The sequence below is a fragment of the Anabrus simplex genome, chromosome 1, assembly GCF_040414725.1.
Source record: "Anabrus simplex isolate iqAnaSimp1 chromosome 1, ASM4041472v1, whole genome shotgun sequence".
NCBI lineage: Eukaryota > Metazoa > Arthropoda > Insecta > Orthoptera > Tettigoniidae > Anabrus > Anabrus simplex.
Window position 1 is genome coordinate 1,362,372,618 of NC_090265.1, and position 21,020 is coordinate 1,362,393,637.

A 21,020-nucleotide genomic window follows, 5' to 3' on the forward strand; every position below is an offset into this window, starting at 1 on the left:
GCCAGCGAGTGTGATAGACTGTCGAAATTGTTTCAAGTTATACAGGGCATATTGACGCAACTGTAATAGACTAAGATAACTTGAAAACAATGTTCTTTAACCCATGGGTAAAAAATTATGCAAATATCAAGCTCGAGTGATTATTATTATTTATTATTATTATTATTATTATTATTATTATTATTATTATTATTATTATTATTACTTGTGAGGTTGTAACCATACAACAGGGTTACAGATTTCATTCTGCATTTATTACTATTATTATTATCATCATTAACTGATCCGATTCATTAGATTTTATATTATGATTTTCATCATTTAGACTGTAATATAATTAGGTGTCACGCATATTATGTCATTTAATCATAGGCTAAGGGGTCCGACTCCTTGGCTGAACGGTCAGCATACTGGCCTTCTGTTCAGAGGGTCCCGGGTTCGATTCCCGGCCGGGTCGGGGATTTTAACCTTAATTGGTTAATTCCAATGGCACGGGGGCTGGGTGTATGTGTTGTCCTCATCATCATTTAATCCTCATCACGACGCGCAGGTCGCCTACGGGAGTCAAATAGAAAGACCTGCACCTGGCAAGCCGAACCCTTCCTGGGATATCTCGGCACTAAAAGCCATACAACATTTCATTTCATAGGATAAGGGAATTTTGTTTGTAATTATTCTGTACATAAATAAGTGAGATTTGTTGATTTGAAATGGTCATGCTCTGACTTGTAGCTGTGGGTAGGTGAGCTGACGTGATATTTTGCAACCGAGGCTCTGTTTAACCGAGGCTATAATAGTCAAGACACATCTTTGGTAGTCATCATTTGGATGCGTGGGGAATCTATTTAGACACATGACTACTTCTGTATAGTGTGTGGCCACGTGGTTTTGATAGTGTGTCCGTATTCGCCAGCTACCGTGTGTCAATGTGGAAGGGATGACTAGATAGTAGGGAGATTAGGGGTCATCACGTGTTTATATAAGTCGATGTAAGAGTGGTGGTCAGAGAGAAGCAGTGATAAGAGGTGTTTGAAGAGGTCTAAGAATCGTCAAAGAGGTGTAAGAGTGGTGGTCTGATCTGAGTAGAGACTTGTACTGGGCTGATAGTGAAGCAGCAGGTAGAACTTCGCAATGTAAGTTTATTTCAGAAGATTCACCAGAGATTTAGTGCCGTGGTCTGCAGAGGTATAGGGAATATATAAATTGAATTTAACCGATATATGCCATTAACAGTCGGCGTGGTACTTCAAATTCTTTATTGAATTCTACTATGCAATTCGCGAACTTTGTTCGAGAATTCAATCTAACGTAGATACATCTAACATCGTATAGAACTGCTGTATTTATTTCAACAGTCCCTATATTAGCTATCATGACATGTGAAACTAGATAGTATGCCTGGATATTACAGTTTTTTTTTTTTTTTTTTTTCAGTAAAGTTTACCAATTTCTAACTATAAATATTGAGTGGACATAAAAGCATTGGAGCTTACTACGCTTTGACAGGGAATGTAGGTCAACTCCAGGTTACATAAGAACATAAGATAACAGCAGACGGCTTCCGACTTCTACTTGATGGTTTTTCCAGGAATTTCAAGTTCAACAGTGGTGTGTGAGCAGACATCAGGTAATTACAGCATCAGACATGTTATGCATTAATAACATGAAGAAGAATGTAATCAGCGGCAATATCATAGTTCAAGTCAAGTTCATGCCAATAGCTTTCTTTCTTTAGATCAAATTTTCTGTATATGTAACAAAAAATCTCACAGGGTATTTTTTTTAGTGTTAAATTAAAGTACGGCAATGCTAGTTCATTGTTACAAAGTATAGTCATGAACAATTCTCAATTGTGGAAATGCAACCGTAATCTACAATTGTCCTGATCCATATTCCTGTATATTGCCAGATGTGTGAGTTTATTACCTCACGCCTTGAGATAATTGAGATAAAAGGCATGCTCTCTGAATTTTGTTGCTTATTACAGCAACTGGTGCTGAACCAATTTATAGTATATTGTGTGAAGGGAAGTAATAGTAAGGATAGTGGTAGGAGTAGTTACAAGGAATGGCTATGGTATTTAGATCCATTTATTATTATTATTTACTTAGTTAGGTACGGATGATCATATTATTTGTGAGGTTATATATTAATATGAGTTTAGTTAATGTAAGAATCTGAAATATTAATAGTATATAATTTATTATTACCTGTATATATGATGTATAAAACCAAACCAAATGGCACTACAGCCCTTGAAGGGCCTTGGCCTACCAAGCGACCGCTGCTCAGCCCGAAGGCCTGCAGATTACGAGGTGTCGTGTGGTCAGCACGACAAATCCCCTCGGCCGTTATTCTTGGCTTTACGATGTATAATCCACTAAAATATTGTGCAACACACCGTAATATCCAGAATGTACGACAAAAACTAGGTAGAACCTTCCTTACATTGTAACTATGCGATTGGACACTCTAGAATTCACGAGAAGATATGTTGCAACATATCCTTCTAGAAGCCTGGCCAGGCACATATATAAGAAGGCGGTCTTGATGGTGGAGTTGAGTTATTGTTTAGTTGGAGTAGTTTTTGTGAGCCCGTGGTGTGATTCTGACAACATGTTATTGTAACAGTCAAATGTTTTACAAGATGGCAGTTACATTCTTCTTATTCTCCGTAGTTGTGTTTTGTTTATGATGGCAGTTGATTAGGTTGTGGGTATAATATGAAAATAAGTTATAAATACATAACTGTACACAACTGACAGCGTTTTGTGTGCGTCTTTGTGGATACATCAATAAAAGATAAATATTATAATAATAGTAACATTATTTTACAATTTTTAAATTCATCAGATGAGAGAATCAAATTTACAGTTGAAAAAGAGAAGGATAATGCTTTAAATTTCTTGGATGTGACCATGAAGAGGGAACTCAGTAAGTTCTCTTATAAAGTACACATAGAAAGGATACGTTTACTCCAGTGACCATTAAAAATGATTCTTTACATCCTGGGAGTCATAAGAATGCTGCTTATTTTAGTATGGTTTATCGAGTCTTCAATTTACCTTTATCTCATACGCAAAGAGATAAAGAATTATGTTTTATACAGAAGATAGCCAATACGAATGGGTTCAGTGTTAATACTATTAATAAAATTATAAGTAAAGTAAAAAAAGAAAGAACAACATAAGACTAGCACCAGAGAATCACAAGAAATCAAAGTACGCTATTTTTACGTTTACAAACCCAGGGATTTTCGAAATCATAACATTATTTAAATAACATGACTATCAAGTTTCATTTTCAACAAAGAACAATAATGGTCATTTATTTTACAACCATAATAGTATAAATTACAGTAAAAAAAATTACTTAGGTTCAGGAATCTAAAGACATAAGTGTAATCAGTGTTTTGTCATGTACATTGGGCAAAGAGGTAGGAGCTTTCAAACTAGGTATCAGGAACTCGTCAATGTTAATAGACAAGAAATATTCTGCCACGAGTTTCCATATGGGAGATACAGGTCACCAATATGCCGATATAAATAAAGACTTGGCCATATTAAAAAAAGTGAGCAAAATTAACTTGAGTATATATGAAAATATTTATATAGGTTTGGACAAGAGTTATAACTAGGGCTTGGATTCGGGCATATTAGCATATTTTTTTCCTGAATAGTACACACTGAAAGAAGCCTTTCGGTGGTATTTTCATCTCTCTGGGACCAACAGAATTTAAATTTATCGAGGATATAAATGCATAAAACCACGGTTTTCAGAATAGAAGCATATAAATGCATATTTGTGTGGTTTTCGTCTAAATAGTTCATTTTTCTTCAAATTCCCCCCAGAATTCAGGCCCTGACAATCCTTAAGGTACGAAAACAGAAATAATGATTGAAAAGCTTATCTGGTGTGAATAATAAAACCGCAGGTTTTTAACCTTTAGTGAGGTCATTCATACACCCTAATTGGCCTCTGCCGGATTAGAGTGCGACTCGTCAGATAAGCTCTGGAAGCCCCAAGCATCCTTTCATTTTGAAATGTGAGGTATTTTAGTGGTGTGCCTATTTTGGGAACCAGTATTGTTTAAGTGGCTTTTCCCATGAAGTGGTGGAAGATCCAACCCGGTCAGGTGAAGTTTCTGCATTCTACTCTCAGTTCTCAGTTCGTAATCGTATCCGTACGCACCTATTGAGTTCTTGTGATTTCTAAGTATGCGATGCCTAAAGTTAAGGAATCTCTGAGTGTTTTACTCCGACGATGTGCAAAGGAAGACCCTGACTTGTTTTCTACTGACGGAAAAAGTTTTTTCTGCAAAACGTGCAAAAAAGAGGCAAGTTCTTATTGACATTTTCACATCTACGTTCTTATAGATATTACTGGTCAAACAACTGAAATTTCAAGTAAGCCGTCTGTGCAGCATAAGGTGCCTACCTACTAGGTAAGTAGAGAAAAGTCTAAGAATTCGGAGTGTAAACCCGTTAGATCCTCAGATTTTACATTTCTGAGACGGAAATTGACATTTGGATTTGCTGGTTTTTCATGGGATCGTTGAGAGGTTGCTCGTATTTCTACTGCAATATTCGAAAATAATTTCATAGTCCATAATGCTTTATTTTTGTCCATTCAATGCATTTTTTCTCACTTATGCGTACCTACCTATTTATTTTCAGATCAAGATTTTGAAGGGTTTTCAATTTTCCCAACATAAAGCCACAAGTGGGCACTCAGCAAAAATCGAAGAATTAGAAAAAAAAAAGAAATCGAAGAAACAAGCGCTGATACAACCTTTGTTCAATCAGCAACAGTACTCGGACGAGTTCTCTTCCAGAGTTTGTAGGGCGTTCTTAAGCGCCAACATACCCCTCTGTAAGGTCGAATATCCTGAGATTAGACCTCTCATCAAGGACTTTGTAGGAAGAGAGTTGCCTCATGAGTCAACCCTACGTAAACATTACGTTTCTTCAGAGTATGAAAAGGTATGAATTCATGCACGATTGCCGTATTCTGCATTCTCGTTTAAACAATTTAGAAGTAATGAAGGTAATCTCTCGATAATACCTTCATTCCATGAAGAATATTCATTCAGGTACATTTTCCACCAGGTTCTACATGCAATCAGGGACGACATCGGGAGCCACCCAATTTGGTTATCTATCGACGAGACCACAGACAGTTGTGGAAGATACATGACCAATGTTATTGTTGGAAAACTCAGACCCAGTGAACTGGGGAAGGGCCACCTAATTCTGTGCAGGGAGCTAGATGTGACAAACCATGGTACCATTGTGCGAACAGTGCAAGCAGCTCTGCATAAGTATGTTTTTGTTAATTTATTTTTCGAGCGTTTTGCCAAAGAAGAATAAGTACAGTCTGGCTATAATTTCAATGTATTGTACGTATGCTCAATGAAGACTCTGATAGTTATTATAGTTAAATATCTCTTACAGTCCTACGACATGTCAGAATCCCATTAACTGAACGGTTCACCCTTCATTTAATGCATTCCTGTTTCAGGCTTGCTGTGGCCAACCTTTTCAGATGAGGAGGTAAACAAAGTACTTGCATTGGTGACTGACGCTGGTCGCTACATGATTAAGGCTGGGAAGAACCTCAAGATTCTCTACCCGAAGATGTTACTTGTCTTGCCCATGCAATGCACAGAGTTGCTAAGGAGCTGCGCGAAAAATCGTACAGCATCAACAGCGTCATTTCTTCAGTGAAGAAATTTTTTGTCAAGGCTCCTTCTTGCGTCTGTGCCTTCAAGACGATGCATTCAGAGCTTTCTTTACCTCCCGAGCCCCTATTGATGCGATGGGGAACTTGGATCTTAGCTGCCTTGTATTACGCTGAAAATCATGGGGCAATTGAAGAGGTAAGGCTATTTGAAATGTTTAAAATATTCTCATTTTTCAGGTTTTCTCTATCATTCTTTTCATACCTTTTATGTTTACTCCATCATACGGTGCCTAATTTTGTAATTTTCTCAGTTATTGTCCTCGGCTAATGTTTTTCAATTATATTTTTTCCAGGTGATCAATACGTCTGATGAGGCAGACAGCACGTACATCGCGAAAGCTAAGGCTGCTTTTAAAATGAAGGGTTTGATGCCATCCTTGACTTTCATAAAAGCCTACGTGAGCATCATTCCTGAGGCCATCCTAAAGTTGGAATCGCGAGGGATGGAGTTGGTTGAAGTGGTTGCTACAATACAAGGAGTCATCCAAGAAGCCTACTCGTGGCCTGGAGAGACTGGGAAAACTGTGAAACAAAAGTTGGAGTTCGTGCTGGCTCAAAATCCCGGTTGGAGTGCAGCGTTGGACTTGGAGAGGATGCTGTGTGGCGAGTCTGCACCGTCAGAGGATTTTCCGAACTACTCTGCACAAGAAGCAGCGTCATTCAAGTATTTACCTCTCGTGTCAGTTGACGTCGAAAGATCGTTCTCATCATTGAAACTTTTATTGACTGATTTAAGAAAATCATTCAAAACTGAAAACTCAGAAAAAAATTCTTGTTGTTCAGACCAACGCAGATCTACTTCATTGACTCGCCTAATTCTGAACATTTTGTAAATGAACTTTTAAACTGTAACTTTTATAAGAAAACTTCTCATATATATATATATACTTGAAACTTGAATGTGAGTATATCACAGTGTATCATACATACAGTTAGAAAATAAAGCTTGTAAAGATATGTTATTGGTTTTTTCATTTCACTTCCCTTTCTATAGTTTTTAACGGTGTTTTTCGAGCATATTCTGCATATTTAACCGCATATAATGAGTTTTTTGAGCATATCTATGGAGCATGTAATGGATTTTACGAGTATTTAATTCTTTTCATACCTTTTATGTTTACTCCATCATACAGCGCCTAATTTTGTAATTTTCTCAGTTATTGTCCTCGGCTAATGTGAATTTTTTTTTTTTTTTGGTCAAGGCTCCTTCTTGCGTTTGTGCCTTCAAGACGATGCATCCAGAGCTTCCTATACCTCCCGAGCCCCTATTGACGCTATGGGTGGGGTGATGGTCACCTCAGTGCAGGTAATGACACTGGCCCATCATCTGTGTCTTTGGACCAACGGCAAAATGGACAGAGCAACCTCCTTTTTGTGGTTCTCATTGGTCGTGCCAGACGGACTGGCTGTGAAGGGGCAACTCAATGGTATTTCGAGTCTGCAGCAGTCCGTTGCAGTCGTGGTACTAGAACCTGCATGTCGCATTTCATTTGTGCCACAGGGTATAGTTCTGAGATCATAGTGTGTGGGTCACTTCCTTGCAAGCTGCGATCCACCTTAAACCAAATCCTGCTTGTGGCACTTTTTCCTACTGTCACTCCCTTTAACTCAAGTCCAACGGTGATGGGATAAGGATGGTGGAAGCAGGTTTTTGGGTGAAACTGGAAGCCTTAGTTCGGACCTGCACGTTGGCAGCAGATGTGTGATGGTCGTCTTTCTGAGACACCGTGACTACTCAAGAATTCGGTCCTGCATCTGTGTTTGGGCAGGCCTATTTAGGATCACCGCTGCCCACCCTGAATGGGGAAGGCATTAGAAAATGTGGGCTAAACATCGGTAGTCACACTCTCAGCCGGCTGGGAGGCCGCACCCAATGGGTCACCCCTTATGCAGTTGAAAAATGAAGATTACCAAAACTTTGATTATAGGAACATGGAATGTTCGAACCCTAATTGATTTGAAAGACAATAACAGACCTGAGAGAAAAACAATGCTTGTCACCCATGAGCTTGGACGAATCAACATTAATATTGTTGCCTTAAGTGAAACTAGATTGTCCAGCAAAGGTAAACTTGCCGAGTTCAGCTCAGGCTACACAATCTTCTGGAAGGGAAAAGATGAGGGAGAACACCACATTCATGGTGTGGGATTCACTGTGAAGACCACATTGGTGAATGATTATCAGCTACCTCCAACCGCAGTCAGTGAAAGAATTATGACTCTCCGAATCCCACTCTCTGGAGCCAAATCTATGACACTCATCTCTGCATATCTCATGTTAAATAACTTCTTACCAACCACTGAAGCTCTTAAAGGAACACCACAGCAAGCAAGAATATGTTGTGGGAAAAATGTCAACATTTGAGAGAATGGATGGTTCCAAAGGAAGAACTTCCCCCTGGACATTCTGAAAAGTGTACAACATGGAAGGCTCTCAGTTGATTACGCTCCAGTACTATGAGATGCAAGACCAACCTACAGAAATGGGGCCTTCCTGTGGAGACAGTTTATTGCAATTGTGGTACTAAGCAGGCTAACGATCATCTCCTACTGTGTCCTTCTTCTCCAGCCACTTGTACCATTAAAGAACTAAGGAGGGCAACTCCAAATGCGCTTGTCGTGGCCAATTTTTGGTCAACCAGTGTTTAACATTTTTTTCTGTTTAATTTGTCTTGTTTACTTTGTACTTCTGACAAGAAAAATAATAATAAATCTCTGCATATGCTCCCACCTTGGATGCATGCTGATGTAGAAGCTAAAGACCAATTCTACTACCTGCTGAGCACTACCATTACCAAAGTACCACCAAGAGACAAACTGTTACTACTAGGCAATTTCAACACCAGAGTTGGTAAAGATCACCAATTATAGGGCAATGTGATGTGAAAACATGGACTTGGCAACTGTAATGCCAATGGTCTACTGCTCCTTGGTTTATGTGCTGAACATGAACTCTTCATTACTAATACTCAATTCCGCCTGCCTAATCGCTACAAGACCACTTGAATGCATCCTCGCTCAAAACACTGGCACATCCTTGATTATATCATCACCAGGCAAGGTGATAAAAAAGATGTCCTTGTTACAAGGACCGCAAGAAACGTAGATGACTGCTGGACAGATTGTAAGCTCCTTTATTGCCAGTTGAGAATGTCAATCTGTCGCAAACCAAAAAGATCCATCCACAACCTGCCCAGAAAGAAATTCGATACTTCTAAACTTCAAATTGAATCCATTGCTACAGATTACAGAAATGCAATCTCAGACAAACTGGCTAGTCATCCAGTCAGCAGTGATAGTACAAATCAGGTATGGGCCACGCTTCAGATGATCATCACTGAGTCAGCTGAGGAAACAACTGGTTACGTGAGGAAAAAAAGACAGGACTGGTTTGATGAAAATAATTAAGAAATTAAATGTCTGATCAATGCCAAACGGGAAGCCCCCTATCGTATCTTCAAGATCTGTCTTCCAATGTGAAGAAATCACATTTCTTGGAACTTAAAGGAAAATGTCAGGCACAAATTAGGGAAATTAAGAATAACTGGTGGCAACAAAAAGCTGAAAAACTGCAAAGACTATCTGATGCCCGTGACCTGCAAAACTTCTATACTGGTATACAGGAGATATATGGTCCAATTCGATCTTCATTGGGGTCATTGAAGACTGCTGACAACTCCATCATTTTAACTGATAATGGAGAAAGTTTAGAGTGTTGGAAGGAACATTTCTCTTCACTTCTAAATCATGTCTCCAATGTTGCCGAGGACTTTCTTCGTAATGTTCCTCAGCAGCCCCAACAGTCATGGATGGCAGTTCCACCTACATACAGAGACTTTACCAAAGCACTCAATCAACTGAAACCAAGAAAGGCTCCTGGTCCTGATAACATCCCTCTGGAACTGATACAGAATGGAGGTATACCCTTGCAGACTCACACTTATCCTCTTAATTTGGGAAACTCGAGAAGTACCTGATGACTTAAAGAATGCTACCATCATCACTATCTTCAAGAAAGGCGATTGTAGTGTATGTGGGAACTACCGCAGTATATCGCTTTTGTCAATTGCAGGTAAAATTCTTGCAAGAGTTCTATTAAACCGGTTCCGAGTTATCTCAGAGACGATTTTGCCTGAGTCTTAATGTGGTTTCCGAACCTCCAGAAGCACAACAGATATGATCTTCTGTGCTAGACAACTCCAGGAAAAATGCAGAGAACAGCAGCCTCTGTATTTAGTTTTCTATGATCTGGAAAAAGCCTTTCATTCAGTACCAAGATCTGCTATGTGGAAAGTATTGAGACATTTTGGATGTTCTGAACGCTATGTAGAATTGGTTCAAGGTCTTCATGATAGCATGTCTGGACAGGTTCTTCATTGTAACTCGTATCAGATTCATTCCCAATCACTCATGGATTGAAACAAGGCTGTGTGCTTGCTCCTACACTTTTTGCACTGTACATGGCTGCTAAGCTGCATGAATCATCTGCAAACAACTTAGGCATGGGAATTAAATTTCATTTTGATGGAGGTCTTTTCAATCTGGCAAGACTTCACTCACAAAGACATACTTTGGTTACCCGGGTGACAGAACTGCGTATGCTGATGACACTGCATCTCCTGCTTCAACACCTGCAGAACTACAACAGTCAGTCAACTGCATTAAAACTGCATGTGATTGTGTTGGTCTTGCCATTAATATGAAAAAGGTTCAGTATTTCCATCTTAGACACAACACTGGAACAGGTTGATCACTTTTCATATCTTGGAAGAATCTTGTCTAAACAGTGTACCTGTGAACAAGACGTTGATAAAAGAATTGGGGATGCTCATGCAGCATTCGGACGGTTAATGCACAGAGTCTTCATGAGTAACGACTAAAACTGCATACCAAACTCATGGTGTACGAAGCTGTTGTCATTTCCACGCTGATGTATGACTGTGAAACTTGGACACACTATCACTGTGATATCAAAAAAACTTGAGCGCTTCCACCAACAGAAAATGAGATTCATCTTGAATATTAAGTGGGAGGACTATGTGACCAACACTACAGATCTCGACAAAGTGCAGCTAAATAGCATTGAGGCAACAATCATCGCTCATCAACTGAGATCACCGCATGGGTGATACCAAGCTTCCCCGCCAAATTCTTTATGGTGAACTTTGCTCTGGCAGTAGACCTCATGGAGCCCCTCTTAAGCATTTTACGAACCAGCTCAAACACATCATGAAGACAACTGGTATAAATATACAGACATGAGAAGAATGTGCTGTGGACCACTCACTGTGGCGGAATACTACATCCACCACTGTCAACTCGTTTGAAAGAGAACACCGCAGACATCAAGAGGCCAAGCGACAAGCAAGAAAACTCTGTCAATTACAACCCTGTCCTCCTCCATCCATTCAGTATGATTTGTGTGGGCGTATGTTTTATGCGAGGATTGGTCTGTTTAGTCATCGTAAACACATCCATAAACTGAGTTGATGATGATGATGCTTGTTGTTTTAAGGGGCCTAACATCAAAGGTCATCGGCCCCTATAAACTGAGTTGAACTGGTCAATGTATGCAGGAAGAAGTTATATATACTCAGACTGAGTTACAGCCAATGACGACGGTAACACGAACAAAAATTTGAACGCCGTACAAGAGAAAAAAAATCCATTATATGAACAGATACCATTACTTTTATCATCGCGCAAAATTAATAGTTTGAAGTTACCTCTGCTAAAGCAAACAACCCAACATTCAGTTCTGCATATAGGTGCTATTAGTTCCTTATGCTCGCCTTTGGTTGTGGTACCATACACAACTATTAACCTGACTCAAGGAGATTGGGCCACCTTCCCTATTCCCCACTTGAGTAACTCCTGCCTGGCGCATCCACGTTGCGGGGGTGGGCATCCTCTACTCCAGTAGGCCGGTGTAAAGGGATGGCTAAGTTCATGTGGGGACCCAGACCCACGGGGTATAACGTGGAACCCATGCCCAGGGTTACAGGTGAAGACCTTAACGGTGAATCCAGCAGAGGAGGAGACCTTCGGAATGGTGGAAAAGGCAGATGAGGCAACCCATCCTCACTGGGGTTAATTAGTTGAGGACGTAAGACGGGGTAGACTTTCTTAGTAGTCGTGGAGAAAATAACCTGTGTAGGAGTAGGATGCTCCAAAATCAATGTCCCTAGCCAGTGGATAGGGTTGAGCGTGGGGTTAACGGCCTCAACTTGTAAAAAAGCATTGTTCAGAAGACTTCTATGAGAAAACCGTCAAAGACGACAAAAGTTTAGGAAAAGGACATGATTAAGGAAAGCAGATAAAAACATGCTGATATGGAATGTAAGAACAATGTTGAAACCGGGAAAAATGCAAGAAATAGTAAATGAAACAAAAAGATTTGGATATGACTTAGTAGCGATTCAGGAAATAAGATGGAAAGGGCAAGGATGTATTGAAAAGAAAGATTATAACCTCTATTACAGTGAGCCGGAAGAAAGAATAGGACAGTTCTGTACAGGATTTATAGTACATGGGAAATTGAAGAAAAGAGTAATAGGATTTTAACCTATCTCAGATAAAATATGTAAACTTTGGATTAAGGGGAAGTTTAGGAACATAACTGTTATATCAGCACATGCACCAATTGAAGATGCGGATGAGGAAAGGAAGGAACAATTTTATGATTAGTTAGTACAAACCGTCGAAGAGGGACCAAGACATGATATGATTATTATTTTAGGAGATTTTAATGCCAAAGTGGGAAAGGAAGAGTGTATGAGACCAATAGCAGGGAAATATACACTACATGAAGAATCAAATGATAATGTTTTTCACTTGGGACAGTTTGCAACTACGAGTGGTCTTATAATTAAAAGCACCTGCTTTGATCATTAGAAAATACATAAATGAACGTGGAAGATGCCAGGAAGCAAAGTGATAAATCAAATAGATCATGTACTAGTGACTACAAGGCATGCAGCATCCATTATTGACGTAAGGACATGCAGAGGGCCAAACTGTGATTCTGATCATTATTTAGTAAAAGCAATAGTGAGACAAAAATTGGCAACAGGACAGAGGAGACAACCTACGGAAAGAAGGAAATGGAATTTGGAAAAACTACAACAACCAGAAGGAAAACAAGAATTCCAGTCAAAAATGAATAATACTTTACAGACGATCTGGAATAGAGGAAAGGTGGGCAAAAGTTCAAAGGTGCATACAAAATGTGGCACAAGAAACACTGGGTATAGCTAAAAAGAAAATAAATATTTGGTTTGATACGGAGTGTGAGGAAGCGATTGGAAGGAAGAATGCAGCAAGAGCAAAAATGTTATAGAGGGATACTAGGTCCAATAGGTAAAATTATGAGAAATGCAGACATGAAGCTAATAACATCCGTACAAAGAAGAAAAGAGAGATGATTAAGAAGAAACTAGAAAGTATAGAAACACAAAGGTTACAGAAGAGGACAAAGGAATTCTATAATGAAATTATTTCAGGAAGGGGTATAAGTCAAGATTGAATGGCTGTAAGAATAAAGAAGGTCAGCTATTACAGAATGAAGAGGAAATAAGTAAAAGATGGACCGAATACTTCGAGAGCTCCTTAACAAGGAAAGAGAAGAGGTGGAAGAAAGTGAAAGGCATATGGAGCAGAGTGGGCCAGAACAATGGATAAATGCCCCCACACTGAAAGATGTAGAAAATGCTATTGCAAAATTAAATAACCATAAAGCAGCAGGAGAAGACGGAATAACAAGTGAACTGATTAAAAATTGTAGCAAAGAAATGCTACAAGAGATACATGAACTGATTATTAAGATCTGGGAGGAAGAACAGATACCTGAAGAGTGGAATACAGGAATAATTTTCCCAATATTTAAGAAGGGAAATAAATACGAATGCTCAAATTTCTTTCTCCTCATGACTACCAGCAGCCATGGCTGTCCCAACACCAGTATCAGCCTTAGTCCACTCATCAACGTTGGTTAGGGGAATTACATTACTGAATATCATCTATAAAGTATTTTCAAATATCCTATTACAATATCTGACTCCATATGCTGAAGAGAGATTGGATGAAGCATAACGTGGCTTCAGGTTAAATAGGAGCGCAGTAGATTAAATATTCAATGGTACATCAAATGATGGAAAAATGCTATGGGCATAATATAGATCTACATATGTTGTTTGTAGATTTTAGACAAGCATTTGACAGTATATACAAGGATAAGCTATACAAATATATGGAGACAATAGGAATACCACAGAAACTGCTTAGGATGTTCAGAATCACTTTAGGAGAAGTAAGGGCAAAGGTGATGGTGGATGGAAGAATTGGAAATGAGTTTGCTCTTAATACAGGAGTCAGACAAGGTGATGCACTCTCAGCTACTTTGTTTAATCTGGCAATTAACCAAGTCCTTGAAAAAATTATGGATACCGGAAATATTGTATATAAATCTAAACAAATTTGTGCGTATGCAGATGATGTAGTGTCAATGGCCAGGAATAACAGATATTTGAAGGAAATGCTTCTTGAAATGGAGGAAGCAGGAAAATGGATGGGATTGGAGGTGAATGACAGTACATCCAAGTATATGCATGTGACTGTTATAGAGGGCAGAAGAAGTCAAGATAATCTGACAATAAATAGGGATAGTTTTGAGAATGTACGAAGTTTTGAGTATTTGGGAACCATGTTGACAAACAATAATAGAATAAGTGAGGAGATACATCGTAGAATAATCGCTGGAAACAGGGCCTATTATGCAAATCTTACATTATTTAAATCTCGTCTATTGTCTAAACCTACAAAATTCAAAATATATAAGACCCTTATTAGACCTGTTGTGACATATGGCTCAGAAGCCTGGAACCTTTTAGTTGATGATGCAAATAAATTAAGAATATTTGAAAGAAAAATTTAGACGAATATATGGCCCAATTCAAGACCAGAATGGTTGGAGGATAAGGACGAATGCTGAAATACAGAACATGTTAGACCAAGAGGATATAGTTAGATTTATTAAGGCACAGAGACTGCGATGGCCTGGCCATGTGGAAAGAATTGAGGAAGATCGAATGCCAAGAAAAGTAGTTAAATCCCGAATGGATGAAAGACGGCGACAAGGAAGGCCCCGTAATAGATGGAGCAATGAAGTTGAAGCCGACCTGAGGGCAATAAACATCCGCCCATGGAGATCAGCCACCCAGGATCGAAGTAGATGGGAGATTATTGTAGAAGAGGCCAAGGCTCATACAGGGCTGTAGCGCTGGGTAAGGAAAACTTTGTTTTGCTCACTTTATTTAACATGGTCAAGTCTCTATTTACACTGACTGACAGACAGAGCAAATGCAACACCAAGAAGGAGTGGTCAGAACTTTATGCCAATTGCAGGGTAGACTGACGTCACTGAGGTATGCTCATGATGTGAAATGCGCCGCTGTGCTGCGCACGTAGCGAACGATAAATGGGACACGGCGTTGGCGAATGGCCCACTTCGTACCGTGATTTCTCAGCCGACAGTCATTGTAGAACGTGTTGTCGTGTGCCACAGGACACGTGTATAGCTAAGAATGCCAGGCCGCCGTCAACGGAGGCATTTCCAGCAGACAGACGACTTTACGAGGGGTATGGTGATCGGGCTGAGAAGGGCAGGTTGGTCGCTTCGTCAAATCGCAGCCGATACCCATAGGGATGTGTCCACGGTGCAGCGCCTGTGGCGAAGATGGTTGGCGCAGGGACAAGTGGCACGTGCGAGGGGTCCAGGCGCAGCCCGAGTGACGTCAGCACGCGAGGATCGGCGCATCCGCCGCCAAGCGGTGGCAGCCCCGCACGCCACGTCAACCGCCATTCTTCAGCATGTGCAAGACACCCTGGCTGTTCCAATATCGACCAGAACAATTTCCCGTCGATTGGTTGAAGGAGGCTTGCACTCCCGGCGTCCGCTCAGAAGACTACCATTGACTCCACAGCATAGACGTGCACGCCTGGCATGGTGCCGGGCTAGAGCGACTTGGATGAGGGAACGGCGGAACGTCGTGTTCTCCGATGAGTCACGCTTCTGTTCTGTCAGTGATAGTCACCGCAGACGAGTGTGGCGTCGGCGTGGAGAAAGGTCAAATCCGGCAGTAACTGTGGAGTGCCCTACCGCTAGACAACGTGGCATCATGGTTTGGGGCGCTATTGCGTATGATTCCACGTCACCTCTAGTACGTATTCAAGGCACGTTAAATGCCCACCGCTACGTGCAGCATGTGCTGCGGCCGGTGGCACTCCCGTACCTTCAGGGGCTGCCCAATGCTCTGTTTCAGCAGGATAATGCCCGCCCACACACTGCTCGCATCTCCCAACAGGCTCTACGAGGTGTACAGATGCTTCCGTGGCCAGCGTACTCTCCAGATCTCTCACCAATCGAACACGTGTGGGATCTCATTGGACGCCGTTTGCAAACTCTGCCCCAGCCTCGTACGGACGACCAACTGTGGCAAATGGTTGACAGAGAATGGAGAACCATCCCTCAGGACACCATCCGCACTCTTATTGACTCTGTACCTCGACGTGTTTCTGCGTGCATCGCCGCTCGCGGTGGTCCTACATCCTACTGAGTCGATGCCATGCGCATTGTGTAACCTGCATATCGGTTTGAAATAAACATCAATTATTCATCCGTGCCGTCTCTGTTTTTTCCCCAACTTTCATCCCTTTCGAACCACTCCTCCTTGGTGTTGCATTGTCACTGTCAGTCAGTGTATATTGGTATATTGGTGACGCCTATTTCCCATATGAACACTCGTGGCAGAATATTTCCTGTGTCTATTAGCATTGATAAGTCCCTGATACCTAGTCTGAAAGCTCCTACCTGTTTGCCCGATGTACGTGACAAAACATTGATTGCACTTACGTTTGTAGATTCCTGAACCTAAGTCATTTTTTAAACTGTAATTTACACTATTATGATTGTAAAATATTTTTAGTTGTTTCTGTGTATTTTAATGTGTATTGTGCCTATTTTTTAATGTGTATATTGATGATGGCCCAAGTGGCTGAAACTGTACCACTGTAATGTTAATATTGAAATGATAATGTAACCGACTATTGTGGGAAGTCACGTTAGCATTAGCCCTGTACTGAATAGGTGGACCCATTTCACTCTATTAAGTATATAACTGTCAATATGGATCAACATGAAATTTATATCATACAATCTTGGAAAATGTGACGAACCTACTGCCACACTGGGGCAAAAACTCTGGTATAAATTCATGGCTGAAAATGGCTAAAGAGTATTTCACAGCTGGTGAAGTTAACGGTTTCCTTCTGGAACTTAATTGGAAGAACAAATTCTGTTAAACATGTACACCAAACAAGCTTAAATAAGATTCTAATGTACATAGATACAATATAAGACTAAAATAATATATCATAAATGTTCCTTACCACAGAATTGCTGCTGACATCTGTCTTGCCAGGAATGGGTGCTAAAGGCCAACTATCAGTTACTCTATTTGAATCCCTTGAACGAGCAAGATTGTAGCTATGTATTCTGGAAACTGGAGCCTCCTGCAACACACTTAACTTTCCTCCTGCTCTGTTGCTAACATGTTCATCTTGCCACAGAAGGCTACCACTTGTCGTTGGACTATAACTGTGACGATATGACATAGGTGCAGCCTGCTCTGTCCTCATATTTTCCTTGTTTTGTCTGGAACTTGACTGACTATCGACTGGGTTGGTTAAGCAGGCAAGATCGTTGTAAAAAGTTGACTTTGAGAGATAGAGTGTCTGGTCAACATTTATTCCAGCTTTTGATGCAGGTAACCTACTAATTACGTTGTGAGACTGAGAGTCTGATTCTGTATAAAAACGAGATTTACCGGTACCGTAACGAGGAGCTAATTGTTCATCAAGGGATGAATTGTTATTCATCCCAGTTGCTCGAGACATGACAGGTGAATTAATATTTGCAGAAAGTTCCTGGTCCCGCTGCTTTTCAAAACATGCCTTACACATATAACTAGTAACTGCTGACCCAGACTGATCACAGCCTGGATTGATACACAATGACTGACCCTCTAGCTGTGCAATTTCTTTCAATTTCATTTCATCCTTCTGGCGACGTTCCTCTGCTTGCTTCTGTTTCATCAATTTGTCCCTTTGAAATCGAACTCTAGCAGACTGAAGGTAGTTTCGTACCATTTCTTCTTGGTATTCTGGTCGCTTCTCTGTATGTAAGACAGCACAGAGAATGAAATCCTGAGAACGAGACACCAAATGGTTGTTTAATCTGGTGGTCTGTCTAACAGGGCTAGAAGTCATTCCGTTACTCTTTTTCTGGGAATTACTTCGAGTCATTTTTGTAATAGAGCCTAAATTCTTCTTGAGTTTTTTGCTCATAGATTTACCTATGCTTCCAAATTGTTTTGCAACTGATTGTAGTTGTTTAGCTGCTTTACTGCGATTTCCTCCAAATAGACCTGCCTCTAAACTATGACCATTTTCATCATTACTTTCAGTATCGAGTATTTCACAAAATCTCTTGTCAATCTCATCTTCATCATTTGCAGGAAGACTAGCATTACCATCATAATACACATCTCCTTCATCCACTCCGGGTGTGGCTGGTATGGAAACATTTATCACATCAAGGTATTCCCGGAGCAGGCCAAGTTGATCTGAAGGAGCAAGAGTCAGTTTTTGCACTAAATGAGGCACCAGCTCATCACGACCCCACACAAATTGTTCACCAGGATCTACACTGAACTGGATTGGTAGCAATTCATGATCCGAGTTGGTAAGAGGAATCACAGCTGAAACACAATCACACTGTTAGAGACATTAAACATTACAGAGAAATAATTTAAATAAACACACTATTGTAGCAAATACCTGGTGCCTGTGCCATTCTCTCAGATGCATCCTCTTTCTCCATCACAACTAAAGCCGAGAAGTGAGCAGCATCATATGTAAGAATTAATGGAGAGCGGCGACAATCGGCTGGAGAACACTCTAATGGGAGGTATATGCCACCAAATGGAATTGGAGCAAGATCTTCCCCATTTACATCCTAGGAAAGAGATCATTAAATTTAAGTACACACATTTCAAAATATGAATGTTGCAGTGGTACAGTAATAGTAGCAGCAGCAGCAGTAGCACAGAACTCAAAGAAGTAGAACATGAAGAAAACAAATAAATAACAATTTTGATTATAGCATTAATTTACCTCACCTAAAAAAAATGAAACCTTCCTGGGATAATTTATGTCCAGTGATGATCGTCGCTGTAAGACCTATCTGTGTCGGTGCGACGTAAAGCAACCAGAAAAAAAAAAAAAATGTTCAGTGATGCCTAGGTTAAGCATTTCTGGTGAAAATGCTACGATAGTTTTATCTTAACTCTTGATTTAACGACTTCTTCTTGCTAGACATTTTGTTCAATCACTGCTGGTCAGGGTCACCTGCTACAGGATGGAATAGACCAAACAACCACCAACTCGATGCCGAGTGTTGGACAATGGTGGATACGTAGGTCGAGTCATAAGTCATGGCAACTATTTTTTCTCTCGTGAACAGGAGACAACACGGAAAATCTAAGATATGCATTTGGAAATGTACGGTATGTACTTGCGTATGATGCCACTAGATGGTGTATGTAAACAATAGTGCGGGTCTAAGCATGCCCCCAAGTTCAGTGTGCGAGTGAGAGCATCACAAAATGGAAGTCAACAAGCAGGAGTATACATACATACATACATACATACATACATACATACATACATACATACATACATACATACATCATTATAGACCGTTATGCCTTTCAGCGTTCAGTCTGCAAGCCTCTGTAAATTTAATAAATGTTGCCACAATCTTCAATTTGCAACTAATGCAGTGGCCTCATTTAGTTCTATACCTCTTATCTTTAAATCATTGGAAACTGAGTCCAACCATCGTTGTCTTGGTCTCCCTCTACTTCTCTTACCTTGAATAACAGAGTCCATTATTCTCATAGGTAACCTATCCTCCTCCATTCACCTCACGTGACCACACCACCAAAGCCAGTTTATGCATACAGCTTCATCCATCGAGTTCATTCCTAAATTAGCCTTTATCTCCTCATTCTGAGCACCCTCCTGCCATTGTTCCCACCTGTTTGTACCAGCAATCATTCTCGCTACTTTCATGTCTATTACATCTAACTTATGAATAAGATATCCTGAGTCCACCCAGCTTTCGCTCCCGTAAAGCAAAGTTGGTCTGAAAACAGACCAATGTAAAGATAGTTTCGTCTGGGAGCTGACTTCCTTCTTACAGAATACTGCTGATTGCAACTGCAAGCTCACTGCATTAGCTTTACTACACCTTGCTTCAATCTCACTTACTATATTACCATCCTGGGAGAACACACAACCTAAATACTTGAAATTATCCACCTGTTCTAGCTTTGTATCACCAATCCGACATTCAATTCTGTTGAATTTCTTACCTACTGATATCAATTTAGACTTCGAAAGACTAATTTTCATACCATACTCATTGCACTTATTTTCAAGTTCCAAGATATTAGACTGCAGGCTTCTGGCACAATCTGCCATTAAGACCAAGTCGTCAGCATAGGCCAGACTGCTTACGACATTTCCACCTAAGTGAATCCCTCCCTGCCATTTTATACCTTTCAGCAAGAACTCATTCTACCATCAATTCTCACTGAAGCCCAATTGTCAACATAAATGCCTTTGATTGATTTTAATAATCTGCCTTTAATTCCATAGTCCCCCCGTATGGTGAACATCTTTTCCCTTGGTACCCTGTCATATGCTTTCTTTAGATCTACGAAACATAAACACAACTGCCTATTCCTCTCGTAGCATTTTTCAATTACTATGCACATACTGAAAATCTGATCCTGACAGCCCCTCTGTGGTCTGAAACCACAATGGTTTTCATCCAACTTCCTCTCAACGACTGATCGCACCCTCCCTTCCAAGATGCCAGTGAATACCTTGCCCGGTATACTAATTAATAAGATACCTTGATAGTTGTTGCAATCCTTCCTGTTCCCTTGCTTATAGATAGATGCAATTACTGCTTTTGTCCAATCTGAAGGTACCTTACCAATACTCCATGCTAATCTTACTACTCAAAGAAGCCATTTCATCCCTGCCTTCCCACTATACTTCACCATTTCATCTAATTTCATCTATTTGTGCTGCTTTATGACAATGGAGTTTATTTACCATCCTTTCCACTTCCTCAAGCATAATTTCACCAT

General features: G+C 40.3%; 1 protein-coding gene across 1 annotated transcript in view; it reads right to left on the reverse strand.

Moving 5' to 3' along the window:
- The window catches only part of LOC136858346 (OTU domain-containing protein 7B), a gene marked incomplete at its 5' end in the record, with an annotated part of 300,853 nt that overhangs the window by 17,973 nt on the left and 261,860 nt on the right, over nt 1-21,020 (reverse strand). Inside the window, 2 exons of the mRNA XM_067137821.2 lie at nt 17,188-18,557; nt 18,637-18,814. Of these exons, the coding sequence (XP_066993922.2) occupies nt 17,188-18,557; nt 18,637-18,814 (1,548 nt within the window). The remainder of the gene's footprint in view (nt 1-17,187; nt 18,558-18,636; nt 18,815-21,020) is intronic.